This window comes from Bicyclus anynana, chromosome 6 (genome assembly GCF_947172395.1).
Source record: "Bicyclus anynana chromosome 6, ilBicAnyn1.1, whole genome shotgun sequence".
In the NCBI taxonomy this organism is placed as follows: Eukaryota; Metazoa; Arthropoda; class Insecta; order Lepidoptera; family Nymphalidae; genus Bicyclus; species Bicyclus anynana.
Window position 1 is genome coordinate 8,438,104 of NC_069088.1, and position 26,894 is coordinate 8,464,997.

The 26,894-nt window shown below is 33.3% G+C and overlaps 1 protein-coding gene across 4 annotated transcripts in view; it reads left to right on the forward strand.

Moving 5' to 3' along the window:
• LOC112049207 (eye-specific diacylglycerol kinase) overlaps positions 1-22,374 on the forward strand; it is a 226,957-nt gene extending 204,583 nt beyond the window's left edge. For 3 of the 4 annotated variants that reach the window (XM_024087005.2, XM_052882106.1, XM_052882107.1), the window contains 13 exons: positions 753-921; positions 3,044-3,260; positions 4,238-4,430; positions 5,233-5,335; positions 8,437-8,627; positions 9,333-9,430; positions 10,550-10,675; positions 10,902-11,187; positions 11,536-11,784; positions 12,825-12,872; positions 13,591-13,654; positions 14,768-15,089; positions 15,954-22,374. In XM_024087005.2, coding sequence (XP_023942773.1) covers positions 753-921; positions 3,044-3,260; positions 4,238-4,430; positions 5,233-5,335; positions 8,437-8,627; positions 9,333-9,430; positions 10,550-10,675; positions 10,902-11,187; positions 11,536-11,784; positions 12,825-12,872; positions 13,591-13,654; positions 14,768-15,089; positions 15,954-16,003 — 2,116 coding nt within the window. In that variant the 3' untranslated portion in view covers positions 16,004-22,374. The remainder of the gene's footprint in view (positions 1-752; positions 922-3,043; positions 3,261-4,237; positions 4,431-5,232; positions 5,336-8,436; positions 8,628-9,332; positions 9,431-10,549; positions 10,676-10,901; positions 11,188-11,535; positions 11,785-12,824; positions 12,873-13,590; positions 13,655-14,767; positions 15,090-15,953) is intronic. The other variant, XM_052882105.1, reaches the window with a different exon arrangement.
• The last annotated feature ends 4,520 nt before the right edge of the window (positions 22,375-26,894 follow it).

Sequence of the window (26,894 nt, forward strand, 5' to 3'; positions counted from 1 at the left end):
TATTGCTTGATAAAACTTTGAAATTGGAACAAAATGCAGCGTTCTTGTCTGTGGACTGCGTAATTTTTTTATTTGATTTTTGTAGCTACGACTGCAGTAATAATTTTAACATTGAATACAGAACTGAATTATTTTATGTTCTCGTAATTCTAGTGAAAAGTATAAACACGCTGGCTAAATTTAAATTTATAAACTCGATTTATAAATGGGTCAAAATTAAAAAAAATACCTTTTTTTTTAGCCCCTTGTATAACAGTCTACTATTAAAATGATCTTTTAACAGAAGCAGGCGTTATTTTGCAAAAGTTCGTTATCTGAAAATTAAAACACGCGCGCTCGCATGCAAACTTTGCATGGCACACGGATTTGTCGAGTTTTGACTGAAAATTTCAGAATAAGGTTATTCGTATAGTGGAATTAACAAGTGCTTATTTCAACAGCATTTTTAGCAGTCACGGAAAAATATTAACCATGTGTCGTGGCTCATATACCTAGTTGAAAAAGAACTTCACGTGAAATTCAGTTTTTTACGAATCCAGCCGGAACCAAGGATTTTTCGGGATATTATTTAATCTATATGTTGATCAATGACCAGTGAAAATCCCATTAAAATCGGTTCAGCCGTTCCAAATGTTAACAAACACACAGACAGACTGATAAAAACTGATAAATATATATGCACTGATATGTCTCAAAATCACAGACAGATACTTCAATTTCATTTATATGTATTGATACCTAGTTATTTTCAGGTTAGAAATGTTCCGCAAAGTCCACAATTTGCGTGTGCTGGCATGCGGAGGCGACGGGACCGTGGGCTGGGTGCTGAGTGTGCTGGACCGCATCGGCTCACGCCCAGCGGTGGGCGTGCTGCCGCTGGGCACGGGCAACGACCTCGCCCGAGCGCTGGGCTGGGGAGGGGTAATAATACCTACAATTTAGTTTTAGACCTATTAAGAAGCAAGCTCGCCAGAATAAAGTTTGATTCTGGCGGGGTTTCGACAGAACTCCACAAAACGCCCAGGGGCCCATAGCTAGCCTAAGGGTTCCGTCGAAGCAAGGGTCTACGGCAGCTTGCGTTTCATAACGTGCCGCCTCAATGAATAATTGCGATAGCTTAACAACAGAGCTATGGGGATTTAAAGCTTAGAGACAATACGCTACTAATTATCATGATTATTGACAATTATTAAACACTTAGTTTAATAAATTCCGATAGAGATCTTCATCGTATATGTATACTTTATACCATCTTAATAACTTTAACTATGAAATTAATAGAACTGTATCGTAATCGATACATTCGTTTAGTTTAGTTACACAGTGTCACAATCCAATATAAAGTTAAATAAAGTTAAGAACTATCTTGAAAACGTTAGCTTTGAAATGAATAAAACTGCATCATAATCGGTACATTCGTTTAGAAGCTACAATGTCACAAACGAATACAGAAATACACAGACAGAAAAGTCAAATTTTTAAATAATAGCACATACATAATATGTATTCTGTGAAAATAAAATCTGTCTAAGTAATACCCCTTCTGATTTGGTATGACAATATGCCTTTTTAACTGTTGAAGGCTAAAAGGGTATTATTGTACTGAAATCAGAATTTGTGTCTACCATATTTATTTATTATTGTAACATTATTAGAAATCAACAATTCTAATTAGATACCCAAGTTTTGATTAAGTAACGAGCATCCAAAGTTTCTCGCATAAATAAATTGAGCATTTCTATTTTTGGTTCATTGTGTATTTCAGACATGTAAATAAACCAAGTGCCTATTTTACGCGTAAAATATAAACAAGCTTTGCCCCTGCAAAACTAATTTACATTTGAATACAAAATTAGCTTAAATAGGAACATCATCATAAACATGTTTATTTATTATGTACTTCGCTATGTCACGCAATTTTTTTTACCGTCGGATAATATTTAGGTAGGTAGGTGACACGTGATAGCCCAGTGGATATGACCTCTGCCTTCGATGCGAAGGGTATAAGTTCCAATCCAGTCCGGGACATGCACCTCGAACTTTTCAGTTTCCTTATTTCTCTACGTGTTTTAATCCGCATTAGACCAGCGTGGACTATTAGCTTAATCCTCTCGAGATTAAAGAGACACTTGCTCAACAGTGAGCCGAATATGATTTGTTAATAATAATGATTTTGAATAGGTAGGTTCATAAGATTGTAAAATATTTGCTTTATTTTTTTAAATATGTATTCTAGTATTCTCGTCTCCGTCCAATTAGTCAGAAAGAGTTTGTTAGGAGTGGGTGCTATAATAATCCAATCGAAATCAAAGGATTGAACCCATGACCGTTCGGTGTTCAGTCCAGCGCTTTTTACTTGACTCTTCGAAGGAAGTAAATAACCGCATGACATCATCGAAAAATTGCGTGAACAGATACAGACCAAAGGACAATTATTGTTTTTTTTATTGTACTGCATTTGTAGAATGTTACTTTTCTGTCTATATTATACGGTCTCATTTCAATTTTAGTTTTATTTGTTGTTATTGAGAAAGAATACAACAACAAACTTAAGCTAACTTAGCAACTATACAAATACCTACTTCAGTCATTAGTTGATTTATTCCATACGTACGGAACGTACCTATTTAGGTGTTTAGTACAGGTTTCTGTTTTATTGTTTCCGACTACGAGTCGTAGGGAATGGGAAGTCAAATTTGAAAGAAAAAATACGCTTTAAAGTATATTAAATAATAGTTATCACTATTTTAACAAAGCATAACTAAATAAAAGGTTTGACGTGACAACGTCTTATAATTCGATGAAACTGGCTGCACACTCGAAAAAAGATGACGTCATACGTCGTTCCCTCGCTTTAGGGTTGCCAACTTTTTTACAAGAAATAAAGTGTATTTTGGTCTATGAAGATTATTTAACAGTATTTTAGAAAAACGAACAATTTTCTTTTAAAAAATACAACCATTCCATCAGTATTTTCTAAAGACGTTGTCACGTTCAACTATAGTCAGTAAATCGACTTTACTGATAACCGATTTTTTATTAGGGATACGAAGATGAGCCGATCTCAAAAATCCTTGCGCATATTGGCGAGAGTGACACCGTACTGCTCGACCGTTGGGAACTAAAGGTGGAGCCTAACGAGGCGGCCTCGGGCGAGGACACGAGCAACGCTAAACCCGAGCTGCCTCTAAACGTCGTTAACAATTACTTCTCGTTCGGTGTCGATGCGCACATCGCTCTCGAGTTCCATGAAGCTAGAGGTATGTACCAGCGTATCGGGTATTTTAAGCCTTTTCTTGTTTCGTTCAATTCATTTTGTTTTGTTTTGTTTTGAGTTATATATATAGGGGAGCCGCTGGATGCTGTCGGCTCGAGACTTTTGTTTGGAAGTCCATGCAAGAGGCCTATGTCCAGTGGACGTCCATCGGCTGATAATGATGATGATGATGATGATGATGATGATGATGATGATGATGATGATGATGATGATGATGATTATGATGATGTTTATAGAGTGCTCAGTCCTGTATTACTATGAAATACATGTATTGGGTTTTCTTTCTAAGTAATAGCCAGTCACGGCGAGGGGGTATAATACGTTATCACACCAACTTCCCAATACTGGGATGAGATTTTTCACTGAAATTACATTTTTAATTTTACAATCATTTTTACCTGCTATTATATATTAACTACCTACAGCTAAATTATAATTTAAACAAAGTATATTTCGTGTTTTATTTTTATAATAGGTATAAATAGGTAGCTGTAGGTAGTTAAAAACTGAAAATTTCATAAAAGATTCTTTTAAATAAATCATAAAGTCGTATTTCTATACCATTACGTAGTAGTGTACCAATACACTGACTATACTATGTAATGGTATAGAAAGCATTGAGTTCTAATCCTGAATACTGAATCAGATTATGAAATATTGAACTTTTCTTCAATCTTCAAAAGATTTTTCACTGAAAATTTCTTATAAGATAGAAAAACAATTCTATACGACTATAGTGATGAGTTCAAATCACACTAAGAAATATTCAGTAATTCTTTCTTAGCCTCGGCAGACGCAGACAAGGCAAGATAATTTCTTAGAAGATAGAAAGTGTTTTATAGCTCGAGCCAGAACTCCAATCCATAATCTTGGCGTCCGTAACCACATAGTCTAACTAATAGACCATTATGAGCCCATTGGTCACTAAGTATCAATATGTACATATTATGCTTGTTTTAGAGGCCCACCCAGAGAAATTCAACTCCCGCATAAGGAACAAGCTGTTCTACGGCACGGCCGGTGGCAAAGACCTCATGCAGCGCAAGTGGAAAGGCCTGGCAGACTTCGTCACCATGGAGTGTGATGGGAAGGATTATACGCCTGTGCTACGGGAACATAAAGTGCACGCAATTGTTTTTTTAAACATTCCAAGGTGAATAAAATCTATTTATTCCTGTCGCCAAACAGCTCTGTTCCGAGCTGAAAGGTATGGCATTTTAGGCACTTAAGACTCAACTTAATCTACCTGTATTGTTTGCATGTGTCGGCGCGAATGAGTCATTAGATCGGTCGGCTTGTGTCGTGTGTGTGTGAGTAGTAGGGGGCCGAGTGCTATATAGACGAATAGCTCATCATTCTGGTCATGTTGTTCGATCCGTCCACACCTTTTGTTGGATTATTTCCTTCATGGATTATTTTGGGATAGGCGGGGAGAATGTAGGTACCTAACTATAGTAATACTATACTACAGCCTTTTTGGATGAATCTTAAGTGGGATAAGGGTAAGGAGATGATGACTGTTTACCAACAAACAAATTAAAAATGAGGGTAGAAATCACTAGTTATGAAACACCTAATAATAATCATAATTAACTTGTTCTTAAATTAATGAAAATAAATTATATTTATTAATAAGCTTACAACAATTAGATATGGTTATTATATATTAAATAACATTTTTTAAACAAACCATACATAATTTAAAATAAATAAGTTATGAAATGACATGCGTTTTCTACCTTCATTTCTAATTTCTTTGTTAGTAAATAGTACTCATCAAGATCGGCTTTAGTATAGAGTAGGGAATGTTAACCTATTAAAATAAACATCAAATCGGGATCGGATCAAAACAACACTACTTTCTGAATATGAGAACAGAAAAATACCAATGTTATAGATATATGTAGGAAGATGGGGTATTTATAAGATGAACTAATAAACGAATATGTTTTTAGCTACGGGGGTGGCACTCACCCTTGGAACAAGTCGGGAGGTACTTCCGACCCCTCGACTGAAGATGGTCTGATTGAAGTCGTAGGATTAACCACTTATCAACTGGTTTGTATTTTTATTTCCTGGTATCTAGAATTTCGCAAATCTATAGATATATCATAGTATCATATATATTTATTTTTTTTATATATACATATAAAATCATAATGCTATAGGTAAAGGTAGCTAGGTATGTAAAATCACGAAATATCGAAATAATACAAATATGAAATTTGGCAGAGAGGTAGTTTAGAGCTAGTAGACACCCGCCATATTTTGCAACAGGGTCGGATTAGGGAAGGTCTAAGGGCGACGTGGGCGACTGCTAGTATTTTATATTTTTATGTAAATTTTAAGATACATAGACAAACATACCACTTTTAGTATGAAATAGAAATATTCTGCTATGCAATGTTTTTTTTTATATCTTAAAAGGACTAGGCAGCGGTTTCGATGAAAGGTACATACTTTACATCTAGCTAGGAAGTAGCTTTACATCTTCCAATGCTTCTTTAAAAAAACATATACCGAAATCATCCTTCCTCTATCTAGGTATTGGTGAAAATTCGTTCAGTAGTAAAAGTTTAATGATTAATCCTTCATCGTATAATCAAATCGTTTCATCTCGCAAACTACGAGTAAGTGCCAATTTCGCTAGTCCGGGTATCAATCAATAGGACTTTACACGAATCGAGTCCAATTTTCAATTATTGAAATCACCGCAGTGAATTAACATCGAACCACAATGAACTGCTTGAAATTCAACAACTATTATATCTCAGGTTCAATTCGAGAAACTAAATACTAATATAGGTGTATATCGTAGGTAATCTAATGCAACATGAGACTCCCCATCTAGGTATCGACGTATACTTAATCCTATCAGAGAGTCCTGCCCCCTGTAGCCAAGTGGTACATCGATTCTCTTTCTACGATCGCAAACGTTTTGAAAGTTCAAAAATATATGGAAATCATTGATATAAATCATCTGCATCTGCAAACGTTAATGCAAACGCCAATCACGCTGTTATCTCTATGCATGACGTCACTTGCTAAAGCTTGCTTGTGTTTCGGCGGCAAAAATTTTACGTACTTAGATATTTTTTCATTTATATAAATGAAAAAATATCTTCGTAATTCAATTTAAACACTGTTTACAAAAGAGGCAAGTAGCCTATTATCCCTCCGTGTTCATTTTGGAAGTGTAAAAACACAAGCCACAACATGAATAAAGAGAAATGTTTTACGAGTGAGGCCCATCTAACGATCTACGATCGATGATGGGAATGACATTTGCTATCGACAGGTCACGTGACCAAGTTGTCGATCGGATCTGTCAATCCCATACATTTTTCTAGTTTTCGAAGCGTTAGCGTTTGTAGAAAGAGATTCGACGTGCCACTTGGCTACAGACCCTGGTGTTCAGCAAATTTCTCTAACACGGGTATCGCATAGACGATGCTATTCGCATTCCATTAAACTCCACAATGCTTTTGTATCCACTATTCAGTCTACATTTATGTCTTAGTATCCATTGCTATATTTGATTTCGCCTTCCATTTCAATGTTCAGTTAATGGACTTGAAATTCGATATATTATAAAGTGTATGAAAAACAATATTATAAAATGCAGTCTTCGTGTATAGACTTCAACGTTTGCTTGAATTAGCTTAAGCGATTTACTCGTATGTTATTATACTGTGAAGTGAATAGACAATTAAGGCGGAATTATATTTGTCTGACGTGTCGTGTCGTGACGCATCAAAACAGAATCAGTATCATACATTTTGTATGGCAACGTTTACACTTAAGTGATGTGACATGTCGTGATGGCTTCTGATGTGTCGCAAAATGTATGATACCGATTCTGTTCTGACGCGTCACGACACGACACGTCAGACAAATATATTTCCACCTTATGGTACCAAAAAATACATTACGTAGGTAAAACATAAATTAAATAAAACGTGAACTTATGAAACGAGAACTTTAGTTTAGTTTAACAGGTATATTTTTACTTATCCATCTTTTTATTTTTTTTAATAATTTTTTGTTCATTTTTGTGTTCCTGTTTTTGTTGAAATTTTCATACGTAATATAGTAGGTATGTTACCTAGCTATAGTCTATTATATCACTCGTCGATGAAATTTTCTACTTCAAAAAGGTGTGAAATCCGATAAGAGGTAGGCACTCGTATCTATTGAAGATCGGTGTTTCAGCCTTCAGGCGTAATTCCTGTTTCCGTGAGAATACCGGGAAATGATATACCCTTTGTCACTTTCACAACTGATACCAATCTAATGGAACTTATATGTATAAGTATACGTTTAAATGTATTAATCGGTTATCAATATTATAGGAAATATAAATGTAAGTGTATGTCTGTGATTCCAAAATAACTGTGTTTTTTACAGTAAAACATAATCAATCTTTTTAATTTTTTTTTTATCTGTCTGTCTGTCTTTCTGTTTAAACGGGCTAATCTCTGGATCGGCACAATTGATTTTAATGGGAGTTTCACTGAAGATAGAGGAGGTTGTAGAGCAACATATTGGCTACTTTTTTCCCGAAAAAATCATGGTACCGACAGGATTTGTAAAATAACAGAAATTCAAGCATAAAGTCTCGAGCGACCGCTATTGATATTTTATAGTCTGTGCCAAATAAACATACATACAAATTTCAATACTATAAATTACCCTCAACCACTCAACTAAGTAATAATTTAAAAAAAATTGTGCAGGTTTTATTTCAAATCGTATTACAAGCACGAATTAAGTTAATATTGTAACAGTACGAACAGGATTGTAACGTTTATGTAAAAAGTATTCTGTAACGATCTTTTGTATTTCGCATTTTGTAAACTCGCATACACTCTATCTTTCTCTATATAGTATCATAATAATTGTCAGAGAGATAGAGGTGAAACTCGCAATTGCGAGTAATACTTAAAATCGTTACAGAATGGTCCTCCTGGCCAAGTTGTCAAAACGGGCTTACTAATACACTACTTGATGAATACGTACGTACAGCTCGTGCGGATTAATTTGACACCTGGCTCGAATGATCTTTGTACTGTGTGTGTATGGATGTGTTTGGTAGTCAGGTGTCAAGTTAATGCGCACGGGATATGCTTTACACATTAATATGTATTTATAATTTGTAGCCGTTACTGCAAGCGGGCGGTCACGGTACATGCATCACTCAGTGCAAGACTGCAAAGATCGTCACAACCAAAGTAATTCCGATGCAAGTAGACGGTGAAGCTTGCAGACTGGCGCCGTCAGTTATCACGTTGTGCAGGTTAAACCAGGCTATTATGCTTGCTAAGAAGAAACCTGGAAGAGTTTTGGCCCCGTAAGTATAAACGTAACTGCCTTGTTGGTCCGTATATCCATTTGAAAACAGGTTATTCTTCATTAATCCCTCTACTAAATAAAGAGCCATGTGGCACGTCGATTCTCTGTAGACAAACCATCGATACGATCGATAACTTGTAGACATGACCTGTCGATAGCAAATGTCATTCGCAAAACCTTTTTTTTTTTAATTTTGAAGCGTTTGCTGTGTTGATTGTAGAAAGAGAACCGACGTGCCACATGGCTACAGACCTGGCCCTGATGCATATAAGAACTAATACAGATAATACTTACATCTCTATTAGTTCTTATGCCTATTCTTGACCTACTTACTACCAATCACCTGGACTTTTTTAGGCGTTATAAACGCTAAAGCGTTTTACGACTTGTTAAAAACACGAAGCTAATTGTACATTTGCCAAATATAGTCACTAACCATTGACTCTAATGACTATTTATCTTAGATAAAGAAATAATATTAATCGTAATGTATTTTTCATTCATTGATAATAATAATCGATAATATTTTGAATACCTGTGATAACAAGTGTTGACGGAGTTTTTATAATAAATTCCGTCCCATAAAATTCTACAAGTAAAGATGTCGCGCGAACATCGTAAAAAATCACTCTCATTATTTTTTATAACGAGGCAAAAGGAAACCGAAAATATTTTTTGTCTAAAGAAGTTGTTTTTACTTCAGCCTAGCGACAATGGACAAACTGGCGTTGACAGTGAATCTCATAACGATGGTTGACTACGAGCGACACCATTACGATAAGGAATTGTTAGCTAAAACAGGTAAGATTATCTTTGGATTAACTTCCATTACCACCTCAAACACGCACTTTTATATATCTTCAGCCATTATCAATGATTTATAATAAAATTTCGTTGGATATTATATCTGCTGGCCTATTTCCTTTTTTGGTCTTTGTTATCAACCTACTGAAGTGGACAACAAAGTGTCATCTACATACTATATGATATCCACCGTAAGCATCGGATGTCATTTTTTGTTTATTGTTTCATTTTACTAAACCAAGACACTTCTAACTTCAACTTCAAATATTACCTCCCTTTAATGTCTTTTTCTTGGAAATATTTAATTCATGATTTTATCCTTAAAGAATCTCTTCTGAATCTCACTGTCAATTGAAAACATTTAGGTAATATTTGTGATGATCATTTGTGAAATGTATTTATGAAATTTGAATGAAGTCTTGTTTTAGTCTTCATTCAAATTCTACCAGCCGTTACAAATATTTACAAAGATTGGGACATCTTCATAAACATTTATGAAACGTCACATTGTTGACGAAATTGTCATAGATACAAAGATAACATTGTTCTGACGAAATTCTATTTACCGATCCTTTGAACATTTTCTGTTATTTTATATTTGAAACAATTCCTTTTCTTATAAAAAGTACCTACTTGATATAGCTCGCGTGTCTCTTCCGCTTGCTATTGATATCGATTGTTACATTTAGTTCAGGAGGCGGGGAATATTTATACAATCGATTACTATCAAGCAAATTTACGTGTATATGCAACAGGAAAAAAACAGCTTTGATATTTACAATTTTGATGACATCGTTATTGATAAAAGCGGGAGGATGGGGATTGGGGAGGTTATAAATTATTACTAACCAGCTCATTATTAAATTTACTGTTGTTTAATTAATGGTTATATAATTTAACAGCTACCTTCTCCTACGAATATGATGGTACGTTATCCTGGTCTTACACATTTCTGATTCCCTGGTACTCCTGCTACCTACCAAAATGAAAATTTTTTGTAAATACAAAATTTAAACGTCTTATCAAGATGAAGCTACCCACGGAAAATTTGCTTTACAGTTATCAATTGTAAAAATGTTCCTCAAAATACTGGACTAATTATTATCTTCATTCCAGCGGAACGGATCGGTACTTTGGAAGTGAACCCAGCGGCTGACTTAGAGCAAATGCGAACTCTCATTCAAAACATGATCAAAGAATCTCAAACATACTCGAATCTCGTTGACTGGTGGTTCGTCGACTGTAAGTACCTGAATAATGTTTTCTTTATCTCTCTATTCATTTACTAAAAACTTTCGCTTAATTTTCAGATTATTATGCTCACTTTTATTAAAGTTTGCAAACGTTCGCCTTCCTTTCAAGTTATTTCAGTTAGTTTTAGCATAATTTTTCTTAGCTAGGTAAATTAATTATTTGATGTAGGAAATCGCGTTGATGATGCTATCTTACGTTACATTTTAAATTTTAGCGGTAACAGCCGAACGGTTCTTTCGTATCGACAAAGCTCAAGAAAACCTCCATTATCCGACGGACATCGGCCATGAAAACATTTACATCCTCGATGCAGCACCACTCACTCCTGACACGGAGTCGACAGCTCATCCTGACACTACCGCAACAGCGTCTCTCGATCGTACTGGACCTTCAGTGTCTCTGGATACAACTACAGGCTTATCGGTTTCGCTGGATATATCACAGAGCGTCGACACACCAAGTGCTGGAGTTTCTTTGGATGTTCCAGAATCTCATGCTAGGTAAGCTCTTGACCTCTTGACCCAAACATTTAGGTAAATACTTGACGCCTCGTCAATCAGTTCAAAAGTATTGAACGTCAAAGTATTTTAATTGATATTCTATTGATTTAATTTTCAACTTTGCTAGTTGACAATAGACAGTAGAATTAAATTTTTGATATTACAAATCTTGCATTATGAGTTGATGTTGAATTTCTGCTAAGATTTCTTGTACCTCTGGTCGATATAGTTATATATACTCCATTTTATTCGACTTTAACTCCCTTTAACTTTAATTCCCTAACAAAAATTGATCAATGCATCACGGTTTTGGATCAAAAATATTGAGGAACATATATTTTTTAACAGTGAATCTGGTTTTGCGAGCCCGGCGCGAACGTCAGAAGAATTGCTAACGCCACAGACGCCGCCTTCAGGAATTGCATCTCAGAATCATCCCGCGGCTGCTCCAAAGATATCAATTCTTCCATCATCCAATACATCGCCACACCCAACGAAATTGTCATCAATACAAGATACCAATTCTCCACCTCTCTGCACCAGTCCTCCGGTTAAAGATTTACAAGCTAATCGTGATTCTATTGCGCGATTCAAAACGTAAGTATTTTTTTAAAAAAATCCACATTTCAATAAGATTTGTGGTAATAGGAAATATATTACATACATTGCACAATAATATCTTACTATATCTTTCCTATCTTCTAGGCTCGATCGCAAAACAAGGACTGTATACTTGATAGATTTATGAATACTAAAACGCTAGCATAAAAGTTTTTTCAGTACCTTTTTGTATAAATATAGGCTACATACATAATTTATGACTAAAAACGTGAATTTCGGTATGATGTTCCCGAATATATCTGTATGCAAAGTTACTGTATGCATATTTTAGAAGCTACCCAGCTTTTTGGCAGCTGCATCTCAGCTGACATTTTGCGTGGTTATATTTCCATCAGCTTAAATACTATCACCTTCTCGGGCCAAGTAAATGAAGCCAAGCTTATATTATGGTCATTGAGGTAAAGTTAGGAAACAATTTATTTTCAGATGTTAATGATAAATGACAAGGACCAAAAACAATACATATTTTAGAAATACTTCCTTGGGTCTAACTCTGTCTCAAGTACTACTAAGACTACACCACCTTACCTACATTAGTACATTTCAGTAGATTACATAGTAAAACTTCTTTGTTTATATTAGGTGAACATTTAGATTGCTTGAATTTTAAACAGTAGATATTAAAATCTTCTAGTAATTATTTAGTGATATTGGCTCATATAAACGCCTTTACAGTTAAAAACATAGTTTCCCATCTAAGGTTTATAGCATTGTGTTATTTGTAGATTAAACTTTATGCCTTCTCTAATATAGCTAAGTACAATCTAAAAACTTTTTTCACTACACATTTGTACCTCTATAATCTATTTCTTAGATTCTAGATAACATTTTCTAGGCATATTACGTATAATATTTTATGTATATATTAAATTTATTAAGTAGGTACTAGAATGTAATATTTAATATCGAATGCTTAGTCTGCACTTTTGTACTTGTCTGCTAATCTGTCTGTAGTGCCAAGACACGGTCAATATTATCTGCACTACTTTCCTTCTCTCTTCTTATTTTGCATGCAGCGTTCATGAAAAGTTGTTTGGATTTGACCAAGCAGTATTGGGATGTAGGTGAGATGTATTTATTTAGATATTACATTAAAAACCTACTTTGGATAAACTGCTAAAAAATTCCTTAATTTATTGTTATGTTATCGATAGTTCTGTCTCAAAATGCATAGTCACAACTTCGAAGGTTTTACGTCATTGTCTACTTATCATTAGGTCATAAATTATATTTATCTATGTTACATATCATATATTCTAGTAGAGTTTGTGGTCCTACCTATAGCTCATTTTTTTGTGTAAGTAAAATCTCTTTCTCTCGAGTATCTACAATATGTAATTATAATATTGTAATAACATCTATAGAAACTTTAACAGCAAAATACAAAACTTCTTACCCATTTCCGAGATACGCGAAGTATTTAATTTAATATTTAAGTACAAGTTGTAAGTTGTAAGTAAAAAAGTGCTCGTTAAATATATTAAATATTTAAATAATCTACATAATCATCTAGTTAGCCGTCTCTACAAATATACTATGTTTTTCATTCGGGCGAAGCCTAAAGCCTAATGCCACTAATAGTAATTTTATGTCAAGACATCTTCCATTACGTGAGCCACGTGGCATTTGTCTACTGACACTTAGAATTTGGACAATTTGCCACCCTCCGCATAAAGGAGCACTTTGATTTACGTAGCTTTCTAAATCCAAGTAAAGTTACGACATTTATCAACGTCAGGAAAATACAAAACGGTTAGCGTTATAACATCAATATTGTTACAGGAATTTATTGGAGAAAACAACTGACGCGCTGCTCAAAGCTGCAAAAGTTGGCGATTTGAAAATGGTAACTTGTTTACAGATTTATTAGTTCTTGTATATATATTCAATACATATAGTATTGGTTTTTAGTATTTATTATGTATCTTGAGAGCCGTGATAGCCCAGTGGATATGACCTCTGCCTCCGGTTCCGGAAGTTGTGGGTTCAAATCCGGTCATGTCATCCGGCATGCACCACTCCAACTTTTCAGTTGTGTGCATTTTAAGAAATTAAATATCACGTGTCTCAAACGGTGAAGGAAAAACATCGTGAGGAAACCTGCATATATCAGAGAATTTCTTAATTCTCTGCGTGTGTTAAGTCTGCCAATCCGCATTGGGCCAGCATGGTGGACTATTGGCCTAACCCCTCTCATTCTGAGAGGAGTCAAGCTCACCAGTGAGCCGAATATGGGTTGATAAGATTAAGAAGATGTATCTTGTAATTACAATGACCGAACAATAAATTTGTAAACAATGATCGTGAACATCTACTTGGTCAAATACTTTCTATGAAAGTCGTTAGACAGGATTTGCGATATTAAGTAACTAGCAGAAAAATAACTGTCATTTCCCGACAATGTCTTGAACTACAAAAAGCAAATTACGATAAACATTTTATTTTAAATCACGATCGTTGCAGTTTACAAACGATTAAAAATTAAAGATAATTAAGGTACAATGCCCGTCAAATTAACCGATCCTAATTTATCGCGCAAAGAGGGTGTTATACAACTTTACGTTTTCATCTAGAAATACCGATCATATATAGTAGGTAGGTATATCCTTACAACCCTGCATGTAAATCGATAAAGGTCGTACTCACACAGTGATATTCAAATGCGACGTAACTGCAACACAGTCAAGTTCTCCAGGCAAAATAAGGAAAATAAATCATCAACCTCGAAATAAGTGCTACTAAGCAGTAAGATTGTATACACTTTCATTAAATGGTGTTGTAAAGTTGTCTCGAAAGTCTCATAAAATCTCGTGATTGCCCTTTAACATGTTCGCGTCGGTACGAGGTCAAATGACCTCGTATGTCTAGCGTCTTCAAGGGTTACGAGGTTGATTGACCTCGTACCAAACCTCGTGCCGCACCAGAGGAAAGTAACATATAACATTTGATTGTTATGCAGATGAAAGATCTCCACGCGTCAGGCTACTCGCTCCTGTCAATAGACGCGACCGGACAGACGGCATTACACATCGCAGCCCGGTACGGGAACAAGGAGATCGTGAAGTACCTGATCGCCAGCGCCCCCTCAGCTATACTGAACATGCGGGAGAACGAGCGGGGACAGACAGCGCTGCATAAAGCCGCAGCGCACAAGCGGCGAGCGATTTGCTGCATGCTGGTGGCGGGCGGCGCGTCGCTCACGCGCCAGGACCACGCCGGTCTTACGCCGCGGCACCATGCTCTGAGGGCGGAAGATCATGACTTGGCCGCGTATTTAGAAAGTAAATATATTTTACTACTATTTATAATGTACACATAAGAACATGGGTAGGTATAAGCAATGCACTTCATAGATGCATGTAGAATGGAAACCCTGAGGATGTTTACACACCCTTGGTATATAGTCTGTGGTGTTACACCCTTGTGACTCTATCAGATTCATTTCCATCTCTATCAGAGTCAGTTTCATCTCTATCAGATGATCGTTACAGTATCAAATATTATCGTCGCAGTCGGCAAATAGTCATTGGAAAAGCGTATGTCGCTGTCCGTCAAATTTCATACGTAAAAAATTCTGCTGATAATAACTGTTTTTGCCATTTATGCAATGCCTAAATATAATAATTATGAATGAAATCGGTGCAGGAATAAGAAATTTCAAAATATGGCTTTTTTATAAGAACTTACCTGAATGTCATTAGTTATTTATTAATATAATAGTAAATTATTTTTCACTTCACTTTTATAAGTAAATACAGTTGAATGTTACAGTCTTTTACTATTATTTATTTTACGATTATTTATGTAAAGCAAAACAATCGATAATAATTATTCGTCAACGCCACTACATGTGCTTACGGGCTACATTAGGCTCCGCCCACAACGCCAATTCCGCCAGCGCATACAGATTACAGACCCCTTCACACAGAAAATTTTCCAATATTAATTAAATTCTGCGAACTGGAAGAAGTTACTTGATACGTTTCGTACGTCTTCAGTTTGTTTCTACAATTACAGGAAGATAATAAAGTAACAGAAAAAAGTTCCAAACTTATAGGAGTTACGCAAGACAAAATCCATGTGGTAAAGATAAACACTAAGAAGGTATGACAAATTATTGTTAATAATTAAAATATTCTTTGCAGGTCAGGAACACTTTCAATTAGTATCAGAAGATTTAGAAACTGCTGTGTGAAATGAAGACGTGACATTTGTATTATAAAAACTAATATCAAATACGAAAACTTCAAGGTCCAAACTAGAAACTTTGACAAAATGACTTTAATAATATTTATAAAATATTGTATAGGTACTCAAACACCAAAGTGATATTGAGAATTTCAAATTATCTAATATTATTTATTTCGCTTAAAATATTTCCATTAAAGTGATTTAGATTTATGTAAAATATTAGAAGTAATAATTTAAATTATGATAGGATTATGAGATTCAATAAACTCATTAGAATTAATATTTATGCATTGAAATGTAATATTTCCTTTAATTGTAATGCACATTTTATTATATTTCTACAAGTATGACCAAAATATTAAACGATATTTTTCTTAATAATACGGAATAATAGATCATATCATACTCCTGGAAATTTAAAATTATCTACTTAAGATTGTATGTATCTAAATTACCTATGCAAAATAGTATCGAGTGCCATAGTTCTTATAAGTACAATTTATTTATTTGTATATATTTTGTTAACTATTTAACGCTGCGAATTATAATAATTATGTATATTATAAAATTTTATACCATTTCAGGCAATTATAGTTTAAAATTCTTTAAATACCTTTCAGTGTTTTCTTTGTCTTTAAACCAACATTTTGTGTTTTTCTAATTTGTTGTTTCTATTTATCTTAAATAACATTATACATGAGAATCCTAATAAAGTGTTTTGAAAAAATAAATGAAAATAAGGTAAAGATTAACGTTATCCAGAGACAAGTTATTAAAAGTGAATACTTAGTTTATTTTACAACAAAGTCATAATACGACAGCTAAATAAATAATATGTTGTGTAACAGAATGTGTAATTTATAAGAATTATATTCTTATAAGTTACTCATCTGTTGTTTGTACGATGGATATTTTACCAAATGGATGTCTCGTTTGAGAATTGCAGTCGGAAATCGTCAGCTTTAACTAAAATAACATAATATTTAGTTAAAGCTGACGATTTGAAAAAAACATTGGATGATTTTCACGAATTACTGCGTATCAGAAGTGGGATAGTGTTTATAAAAATAGGTAACAATCATTCACAATTGAGTAATTTACTAGTTGTCCAGTGAACATGAACAGGCAGAGGAATGTAATTCACATACGTACGTCGTACATACCTTACTTTTTGAAATCATCTCAGATGTAATATATTCAAAATATTAATTTCCGCGATAATTACACAGTATTTTGAAAGATATTTGATTCATAAAAAATATTGAAAATGTCTGTCGATCTAAAATGCTAAAAAGGTCCACAATGATTAATCGTTTTCTATATAAGTAATAACAGAGTGATGGACCCACATCTGGGAAATTTAAAGGACTTTTGTGAGGGTTCGTATAGACTTTAAGCAAAACAGAATTGCAACCAATATGTTATAGTACCTAATAATTGAAATTCAATTAATTTAGAAAACATAATAATCAATTTAGAAACTCCTTCCTGAAATAAAAAAAAATATCCGATTTCCATCTAAATTAACTCAACTATTTAGTATAAAGTAAGGTTGTATAATTCGTAAGTGTGTGTAAATATAATTTGTTTGGTTTGAGTTACAAAAAAAAAATGTGTATGTAATAATTATATAGTTGAGGAACATGTAAATTATACTTACTAAGCAAGCCTTATTACTTAAATGAATTTAACGAATTGTTGTGTTTAACTGTTGTAAGATACAAAGTTTACTCGTGGCAATAATTAATGCCTAATCAATAGTGTTGTGTTACATATTTGTTAATCGTAATAAGCATAATATGATATATCTATTTTAATTATAATCGATGTATCTACAATAATATGATCTCAGAATTTCTGATTGATATAGGTACCAGTATATATTACTGTTTCTGATGTTTCTTTAATTATTATTGCATTATTAATCTTGCGTTTATTACGGGCGTATTATTTAAATTAAGTTATCATTATTTTAATTGTGTCTGATTTTCATTCTTAATAGCAATTTTAGCGACAAATATAGGCTTTTGCCTCAGAATATAGAAAACTCCAGAAGTTATCACGCATAGGAATGAAGCGATTGAAATTACTCTTTTTTGGTGTAATTTGACGAACAAGCGATTAGTCACCCTGTGTACACCGTGTTGTGTGACGTGCTATACCGGTACATTTTTGGCCTTATAATGACGGCTGAAAGTAGTTTCTAGTTTTCTGGATTCTGAGGCTTTTGCCTATAGTTAAACACCGCATTGTATAGATACTAGGTCATAATAGAGCAGTTCTACTAGGTACACTACGACTTGAAATTTGACAAAGATAGAAATACATATGTTATTAAAATTCTGGTAAATTATTTTAATCTGGAAAATCTGAAATTATTTTGCATCGTTGAAATTTAAAAACAACAAATTAATGATTTTAATATTACAGACAATTTGGTTTCGTGGTTGGTTTGGTGTAGAAGCGCATAATGTCACTCCGCACTGAAAATTATATGTATTGTGGTTATTGATAGATGTAATATACCTATCACATAACCACAATGTGTAAGTAAATCTGTGAAGGCGCCAGATTTAAAATAATTTACCTATTCATGTAATGTTAGGCGACTGTACTATCGCCTTCAGGCATGCCTTTGACATGCTTTAGTCTGTTAGTATAAATATACATATATCTTGTTGGTGTCTACAAAAGCAAGTATACTCGAGTACAAAACTGCAAGCTCCTCGATATATATATAGCTCGAGTATGATAATTAGCTTCTTTATAGCGCCTAAAGTAAGAGTGCCTTATGTGAGGTACCTCATACATCCAGGGTGATATGGCAGCTATATTCTCACCTTCATTATATGACTTACATTACCAACTATTTTGACTTCAGATAGTTTTCCGCTATAGAAAGTCGTCTCTAGCGAAGCAGCATTGAGTAGTGTTGCTTATCGAATATTGAATAGTATTATTGGCATTAGTTTGTTTGTTGTCTTGGCGATGTTCTCAACGATCACTTGTAAAATTAGTAGTATCATTGATGTTTTTTATTATTATGACTGTTGCAAATACCTCTACGTATGTACTAGATGTACCTTATAGTTTAAGTGTTTAACGAATTTATTCGTACTTTACTCGCTAGTAAGCGAACAATGAAAGACAAAGCTGTGAGAATTTTGATCTTAATGTAAAAAGTAAGTTCATTTATCGTAAGTGCGATTGTACGCCTTAATACAGATTAATACAGTATATCTACTTGATGTGTTTGTAGATATACCAGTTCGTGTTTCATATTGTCCAGTTTTTGTTTTTTTATGTTTGCTTTCATCTGCCGAAGTTCACGTTCTACGATATAGATTACTTAAATAAAATTAAATGTAAGTAGACACGTAAATCATTTTCAAATTATCTGAATATTACGATTAGCTTTTAACTTTCCTTTAAGCAAAATTATTATTAACAGTAAGTTATACTTTTTAAAAGTAACAATTTCTGTATAGGAATAATGCGATGTATATATTATTACATTAATTGAAATTGAAAATTATAAATCCGAAAGAATGATCTTTTTAATGGCAAAATATAATTATTAGATGATATTCTTATAGAAGTTGATAAACGTTGGCGGTCTATAAGTATTACCTACATAGTTAGAATAATTGATATAATTTTACAACCAACAGTTGATATAATCTTATGAATTTTACGAAGTACAACTATGCAATTTCTCTATTTTATAAATCTCATTAAGATATGAATAACGGAATATCATTATATACGGATACCTACCTGCTTACATAAAATTAAATTATCTATACGAAAACTATTTAAAACTAATGATACGTTAGAAATACTTTCCTATTAGAAACGTACTTATTAGCCTGTGTATATAATTGTACCTATCGGAGGCCTTCATCGTGTTAATAGTCTAATGAGGTATCTATTATACGATAGTGTTAGCACTTCTCGACCAAATTCTAACTTTGTAAACTTTAAAATGAACATAATATCACTAGATTTTAGGCAGTCAAGCACTGATATATGTACGAATGTTTGTCACATAGGTACCTACTTATTACCACTACTTGTTAAGATATGTACTTTGATAGAGTTCGAAGTCTGCACATTGGTTACGTTTACATAGAACTGCGAAATTTAATATCTTCGATAGAATTGAAAATACCTACTTTACTGGCTAAAATGACCCATTATACAGAGTGTTGCGGAATATTTTCCATAACTTCAAGATGTTTACAACTCCACTGATTGAAGAAGAACTGCATAAATAATGTTTTTAACTAAAAAAAAACTTTTGTTATGATTTCATACAAAGTAATTCAAATAATTCCGGCTATCCATGTAACACACGCCTTTATCTATCCGTAATAATACGTAATCGTAGTGTGTAAGACTGTCGATATCGACGAGATATTGCAACTGGCACTCCGCACGTTAATACTAAGCTACTTCATGATATCTAACGGCTAGGTCATAATATAAGGATGCGATAGAAAGTAAAGAATAATTTAAAATACTCCAAAAATATTCATTTTAGGACACATGTTCGTTAGACATTTTTAATTAATTTTCCTTAAAGAATAATATTACTCTAGAGTTATGGGAAATACTCCCAAGCACCCTGTATAAACCAAGATATAAGGCTTTTGTGCCCTGTGTTTCGCTAGCTGAAAACTGAATAACTCACTCAGCACATACATTGAACTAATCATTAATTGCTTTTCAATTTAGCGACCCAATTAAATTTGGATGTAATGGTTGGATATGGTTGGATATATTGAACATTATATTTGAGATTTTCTTACGTTTTAACGTTCAATTACTTTGGGAAAAGCTAATGTGAAGAGTCTCTTATAAAGCCATTAAGTTTAGATATTTAATGTTACGTTTCATTATTTATTAGTCAAATAATATAATAATTGATTAAAAGTGTGATTTTACTTAGGGGTTCAAAACCCTTTAGCTTATATTAAGAAGTGGTGTGTTAATAAATAATAATAATTATTGTTGTATTTAATTATTTTTTAACTATAAAGTTGTTAATTTAATGTTGTTAAAATCATTTCTGAATATTAATACCTACACGATCGGTCCAATATCTAATGAAATTATGTTAATACTTATTACTTTATTCCTATTCATATGCAAATTAATATGGAGATGCTCTGTGGACTAAAGTCAGTAGACTCGTCATGATTTGGCTGTAGGTTAATATATAATACATAATGAAAAGCCTATCAAATATTTCCACAAAGTACAACTAAGTATACACGAGTAGGAACGTTGAAAATCAATATTTATAGTATCCAGCCTAATCGTGTAAGATTCTAAGCCATAAAATAGCTATTTTTAAAGTCTAAACTAAACTTATTTAGTAATTTGTGTTCATCTGAATAGTCGCGAATATACTTAATTAATGCTACAACATTAAAGAATGTATTTCATAATTATTTTGCATAATAATTATGTAAATTGATTATGTTTACTTACTTTACCATGATCAAAACTCGAGAAAGACCCAATATCCCAAAATTGCTTTCCACCATTCCACATTTTGTGTATTTTTCTGTAGGTACCTACTGTAAAAACTAATAAGTAGGTATATGGATACATTTAACCCTCATGACGTCTGTCTAGTGCGCATAGCCACGTAAATAAACAATTATTTTACATATTTGAATACTCTTTAAAATGAATCTTCTACAATGGACTAAACCGACCCAGCCAGACTAGTCCGGTCAAAAATACAGCCTGATTTTTGTTCTTCTTTTCATAGAAGTACCTACCTGATTAAGTACTTATCGTAGTTTAAATCTAATAAGCCTACAGCAAAATAGGTAGGTACCTAGGTCTTATCTACAAAACGTGATTTATTAATAAATTATTAAAAAAACTTACTGAAATACCTATTAGGTACTCTAGGTACAAATTAAGTCTAGATAATAAATTCATTATAAAATAAATGCATTAAGTATTCCACGCGTATTCATTACACTAGATAATTATATGAACTTTTATAAAATATTGTGAGTCCTTTAATAAAAAGTTGTAATAATTTTAATACCTACTGTTTTGTGAGCACTCCTTCCTTTGTAACATAATATACTATAATCCTTAAAATGTAGCTTTATTAGAATGATACCTACCAGTCAAACCTGTGTGACGAATGCTGAGAAAAGACAATTACTTAGACAAATCCACGTGAGTTTACTAAAAGTACATATTGAAAAATTTTATATGTTAATGAAATTATGTCGTCACGTTCTCTGATAATTGTCATTCTAATAAAGCTGTAGTTTAAAGATTATTCTTATTTTTGCACTCAATAAAGTCACTATTTTAAATAAAGTTATTTGGTGAACACTGCGAGTAATAAATGAATTATGAAAACAATTGACTTTTATTTTATTTACGCCCGCGACCTCGTCAGCCCATAGACGTCCTTCTTCTTCTAGTCTCTAATCTAACCATGTAACAAAATCCGTTCATATGCCAACGTCTACTAACTATAACGACTTCCCTGCCAAATTATAACTTGGTAAGACAAGCGGGTTACGAGATTTCATGATTCGCTTGGTGACCTTTCGCTGTTATATATTTAGAACTAGCTGACACCGCGCGGTTTCACCAGCGTGGTTCCCGTCCCCGTAGGAATACAGGGATAATATATAGCCTATAGCCTTCCTCGATAAATGGGCTGTCTAACGCTGAAAGAATTTTTCAAATCGGACCAGTAGTTCCAGAGATTAGCGCGTTCAACCAAACAAGCAAACTCTTCAGCTTTATACTATTAGTATAGATTAGATATCAAAGGCACAACAATAATATTCTTAAATTAACAAAATTAATGGGGCTTAGGATTTTTACTGAAAATATTTTTGGAATACCTAAAGCTGAAATTGCTCAAATTTATGTCTACCTAACCCGACACAGGATCTCGGGATCCGAAGCTACATATACTAACCACTAGACCAAGAAGAATGTCATGAACCTTCTATGCCCTTCAGTGTAACAACAATCACCAAGCAGTGTTGATAGATATAAATATTCATGTCAGTGGTCCTACTTTCCCAGATAAGCAGCTCTATTATAAAAAGTAAGAAGGGAAAATCTTCATTAAAGTAGTAGTTTCCGTTCCCGTGACAAAAAGGGGATAAAGCTTATAACACTCTCAAATAACATGGCTTTCTAGTGGTAAAAGAATTTTCAAAATCGGTTCAGTAGAATACCCCCTACAATACCACAAACTTTACCTCGTCAATACGAGTTCATTACGACATTCTGTGGTCATAACCTGGAAAAGGTCTCAGCATATCGCTACTAAAAGAAAAGAGTATGCAGCGTTAATTTTCAGCTGTACCGAAGAACAAAAAGCTGTAAAGCTTTTGGTAGATATACATTTTTGGTAGGTTACTATTATTACAAAAAAAAAATGTTATTAAAAGATAATAATAGGTAGGTACCAATAAGCAAGAAAATTGAGAGTCGCAATAAAATCGTTTCCGGACAAAATATTTAGATTTTCTGTATCTGTCTCTTTTTTGGCGTTACCTTTGGTAATGAAATTCCTAATTAGTCCCAATCACGGACCAGCCTAATTACTTAATAGGTAATTAATTAGGCTCGTGATTAGGGCGTGTGTTGCACATTAATACGTCTACATAAGGTCTGATTAAACGATCGAACAACGTGTGGATATAGATGAGATATATTATTGAAATTTTACAGATTAGATTTGATAATAAATCTAATATATTTAAACGAGTAACTCTTGTTTATATTTATACGCCTAACGAGTGCCACTTCAATCGCGACTTTTTAACTTAGGGGAACAATTCCGTCTTTTTGTAGCTCTGAAAAATAATACTTATGTTTTTGCCAGATTTTTCAATTTTCGGTTCCTATTGGTAGCGTTATGTGTAAAGTAAATTGCCATCTTCGATACTTAGACTATCCAACTGAAAAATAAACAATAAATTTAAATTAACAATAATAAACACTTCAGCTTTATAATATTAGTATAGATTTTAAAATTTTTAAATATTTGTGAAATAAATGATTAATCTCGGTTGATTTTATTGTTTTTCTCAGCTCCCTGGTGACAGTCTCAGTTTCCGGTCGCTCATTTTTTTTTAAATAACCACAAATCGAAAAATATAAATCATCTTTACTGTTCCTTTTAGGATAAGCTCTAGTTATTAGACTGAATTGCACCACCAGAATGTTTAAAAATGTCGGGCCGAAATCGGCCTCGAAATGTTTCTTAGTTTGTAGAGCTACCCATCTATACTAATATTATTAAGTGTTTATTTTCAAGTTGGCGTAGCTTTCATTTTACGTTTGTCATCATCTATGATTCAAATTAAATCCTATTTTAACATTAAATATTTAAAGATAATTATTGAATAAAACAAACTTGCTAACATAACATACTCGTTCAAAACGTCAACCTCAATCAAATAAAGATAAATGAATATAGCACATAATACGTATATCGCAAACAATATGCGGGTTAAACCATTGGTATGACGAAGGTTAAAGGCAATTATTTATTCAGGGAGCCTTTGCAGAAGTTTTTGTTTGCCAAGCAACGTAATTCCCGGTGTCAGGTCGGTTTTTCGGTGAGCATTGTCAATGCTTACATAAAGGACATTACATACAATATACCATAAGCTTCAACACGGTACCATTAATTTGTCCCGAATACCTAATATTACCTATTTATAGAAGCTTATTTTTCCATCTAAAATTTGTTAAAGGAATCTCAACATCTTATGAACTTAAGACAACTTTTCCGATACATTTGGAAATGATTTACACCGTTATTTTAGTGTTTATAAATTGGCTTAGGTCTTTTAGTTGGTTTTTGCGATCATCTAACATGGTAATTTCAACGAAATAACTACTTGCCTCTACCACAGAATACATAACATGTACAAGCTCTACATCTATTTCCTTATTATACCATAGAATACAAAACTTTAAACTAATGTTATTTTGAAATACCCTGCATAAGCGCAGCTTAAGTGCTTTATTTCTGTGGAAATACCCATAATGATTGCAAAAACAAAAAATCATAACGATACATAAATCTACACATATTATCTCTCCAGGAAAGATTGCAAACAAGAGCTAACTTCAGCGATTTTATTTGCACTATTTAGAATTTAAAACGTAGCATCAGACAACAATCAATGACTTGTCTTGTTGGTGATTAAAAAAAATGTATTGATTATTTTTTAAAGCATCGTATCTAGATTTATATTGTCTATGGCAGCAGCATTACATTATCGAAATACCCTTGTTAAGCTAATGGGGCTCAACCTCCGCCCTAAAATATTGCTGATACACCGACCCGCGGTTTAAACAATATCCGAGTTACTAAGGCGGCCCCAAACTTTCTGACGCGATGAGAAAGCAAAAGTTACAAACCGGCCAAAGTTTGCGTTGTGGTGACAGAAAGCTGGCGGCAAAATCTTATTTATAATTTAAAGCTAGTTTACATCTTTCATCAAACTCGGACCCAAAAAATATTCAAACGATACAAAGCTGAAAAGGAGATGGACCATTTCAGGTCCACTCTTGTACCCCGTATCATTACAATTTAAAAAATACAAAGATCTTATTAAAATTTATTAAAGTGAATAAATGTAACTAAATAAAAAGAAATAAATTAAATTAAAACCCAAGTTTTTGAGTTATATCAAGATGGCGCCATTAGAAGTTAGAACAATATGACATGACAATTGACAGCAAACGTCAAATCGATTACTGTATTGAAAACGTCATCAATCCGCCATTATTACCCTTAATAGTGTTGCATTTCTTGGGATATAATGAATATTATTTCGAAAGAAGAAGATTCGTAGATTTGTATAATCAAAAATAGTTTGAAAAACTATTTTCTTTTATTTACGCTAGGGTACAATGACTGGACCTGGGCTCCATATAATTTTGGACCATCTCCTTTGCCATAATTTAAAACATAATAAGTAGATCTCTTGAGGTCAATTTAAAATCAAACAACTTTAAAAATCATAATATCCCAATGCTTTTTTGTCTTATTATTCTGATATTGTGCTGGTCAAATAAACTGTAAATAAATAAATAAATGGGCTAAGAACCTGTCGGGACTAGTATTTCTTCATTGTCCCGAAGGGCATTTTCTGTAAGACTCTGAATCTTCTATCTAGTAGGTAATCTCTTACACTATACAATTTTACAAAGTAGGTATTGCTAATTTAAATCAATTATGCTACTACACGATGTGGAATGTTTATCAACAAACCAATTAAAAATGAGGGTATGAATCGCTAGTCATTTTAGACCAATAATTTTAATTACCTTGTTCATAAATTAATGATGCTGAATTTGATTAATAAGCTTAGTGATTGAGGCTCTTAAATTTGAGACTATGGGCTGTGCTATGGGCCTCTGTAAGCCTAGCATACAACCAAATGAGATAATAGCCACTCACATCTCTTTCGACCCAACGCAATGAAAGAAATAGCAGTATTTCCGGTTGGGCCGCTATTTTTTGAAAGTCTATTTCTTTTCACGATATGTGGCGTTCATCGCATGTTAGGTTAGGTTAGGTTAGGTAGGTCTGGTCATCACACACCAAAAATAAAGTAATAGGAAATAATAAGGTGTCTTATAAATTCAGTCAGGTGAGGTAACCCAAGAGCTGGGGCTTATTTTGATCCAAATGATAATTCCTTGTCATTCAGAGAGGTACTTACCTAATCTGCCAATGAGTTAACTATTACTTACATGGCATGTATATCTTGAAATGTATTTATTTAATTTTAATATTATCCTTCTTTTCTAAATTTAGTACGTAATCAAAATACAAATTGAATCAGATTGATATCTATGAAAATCATAAT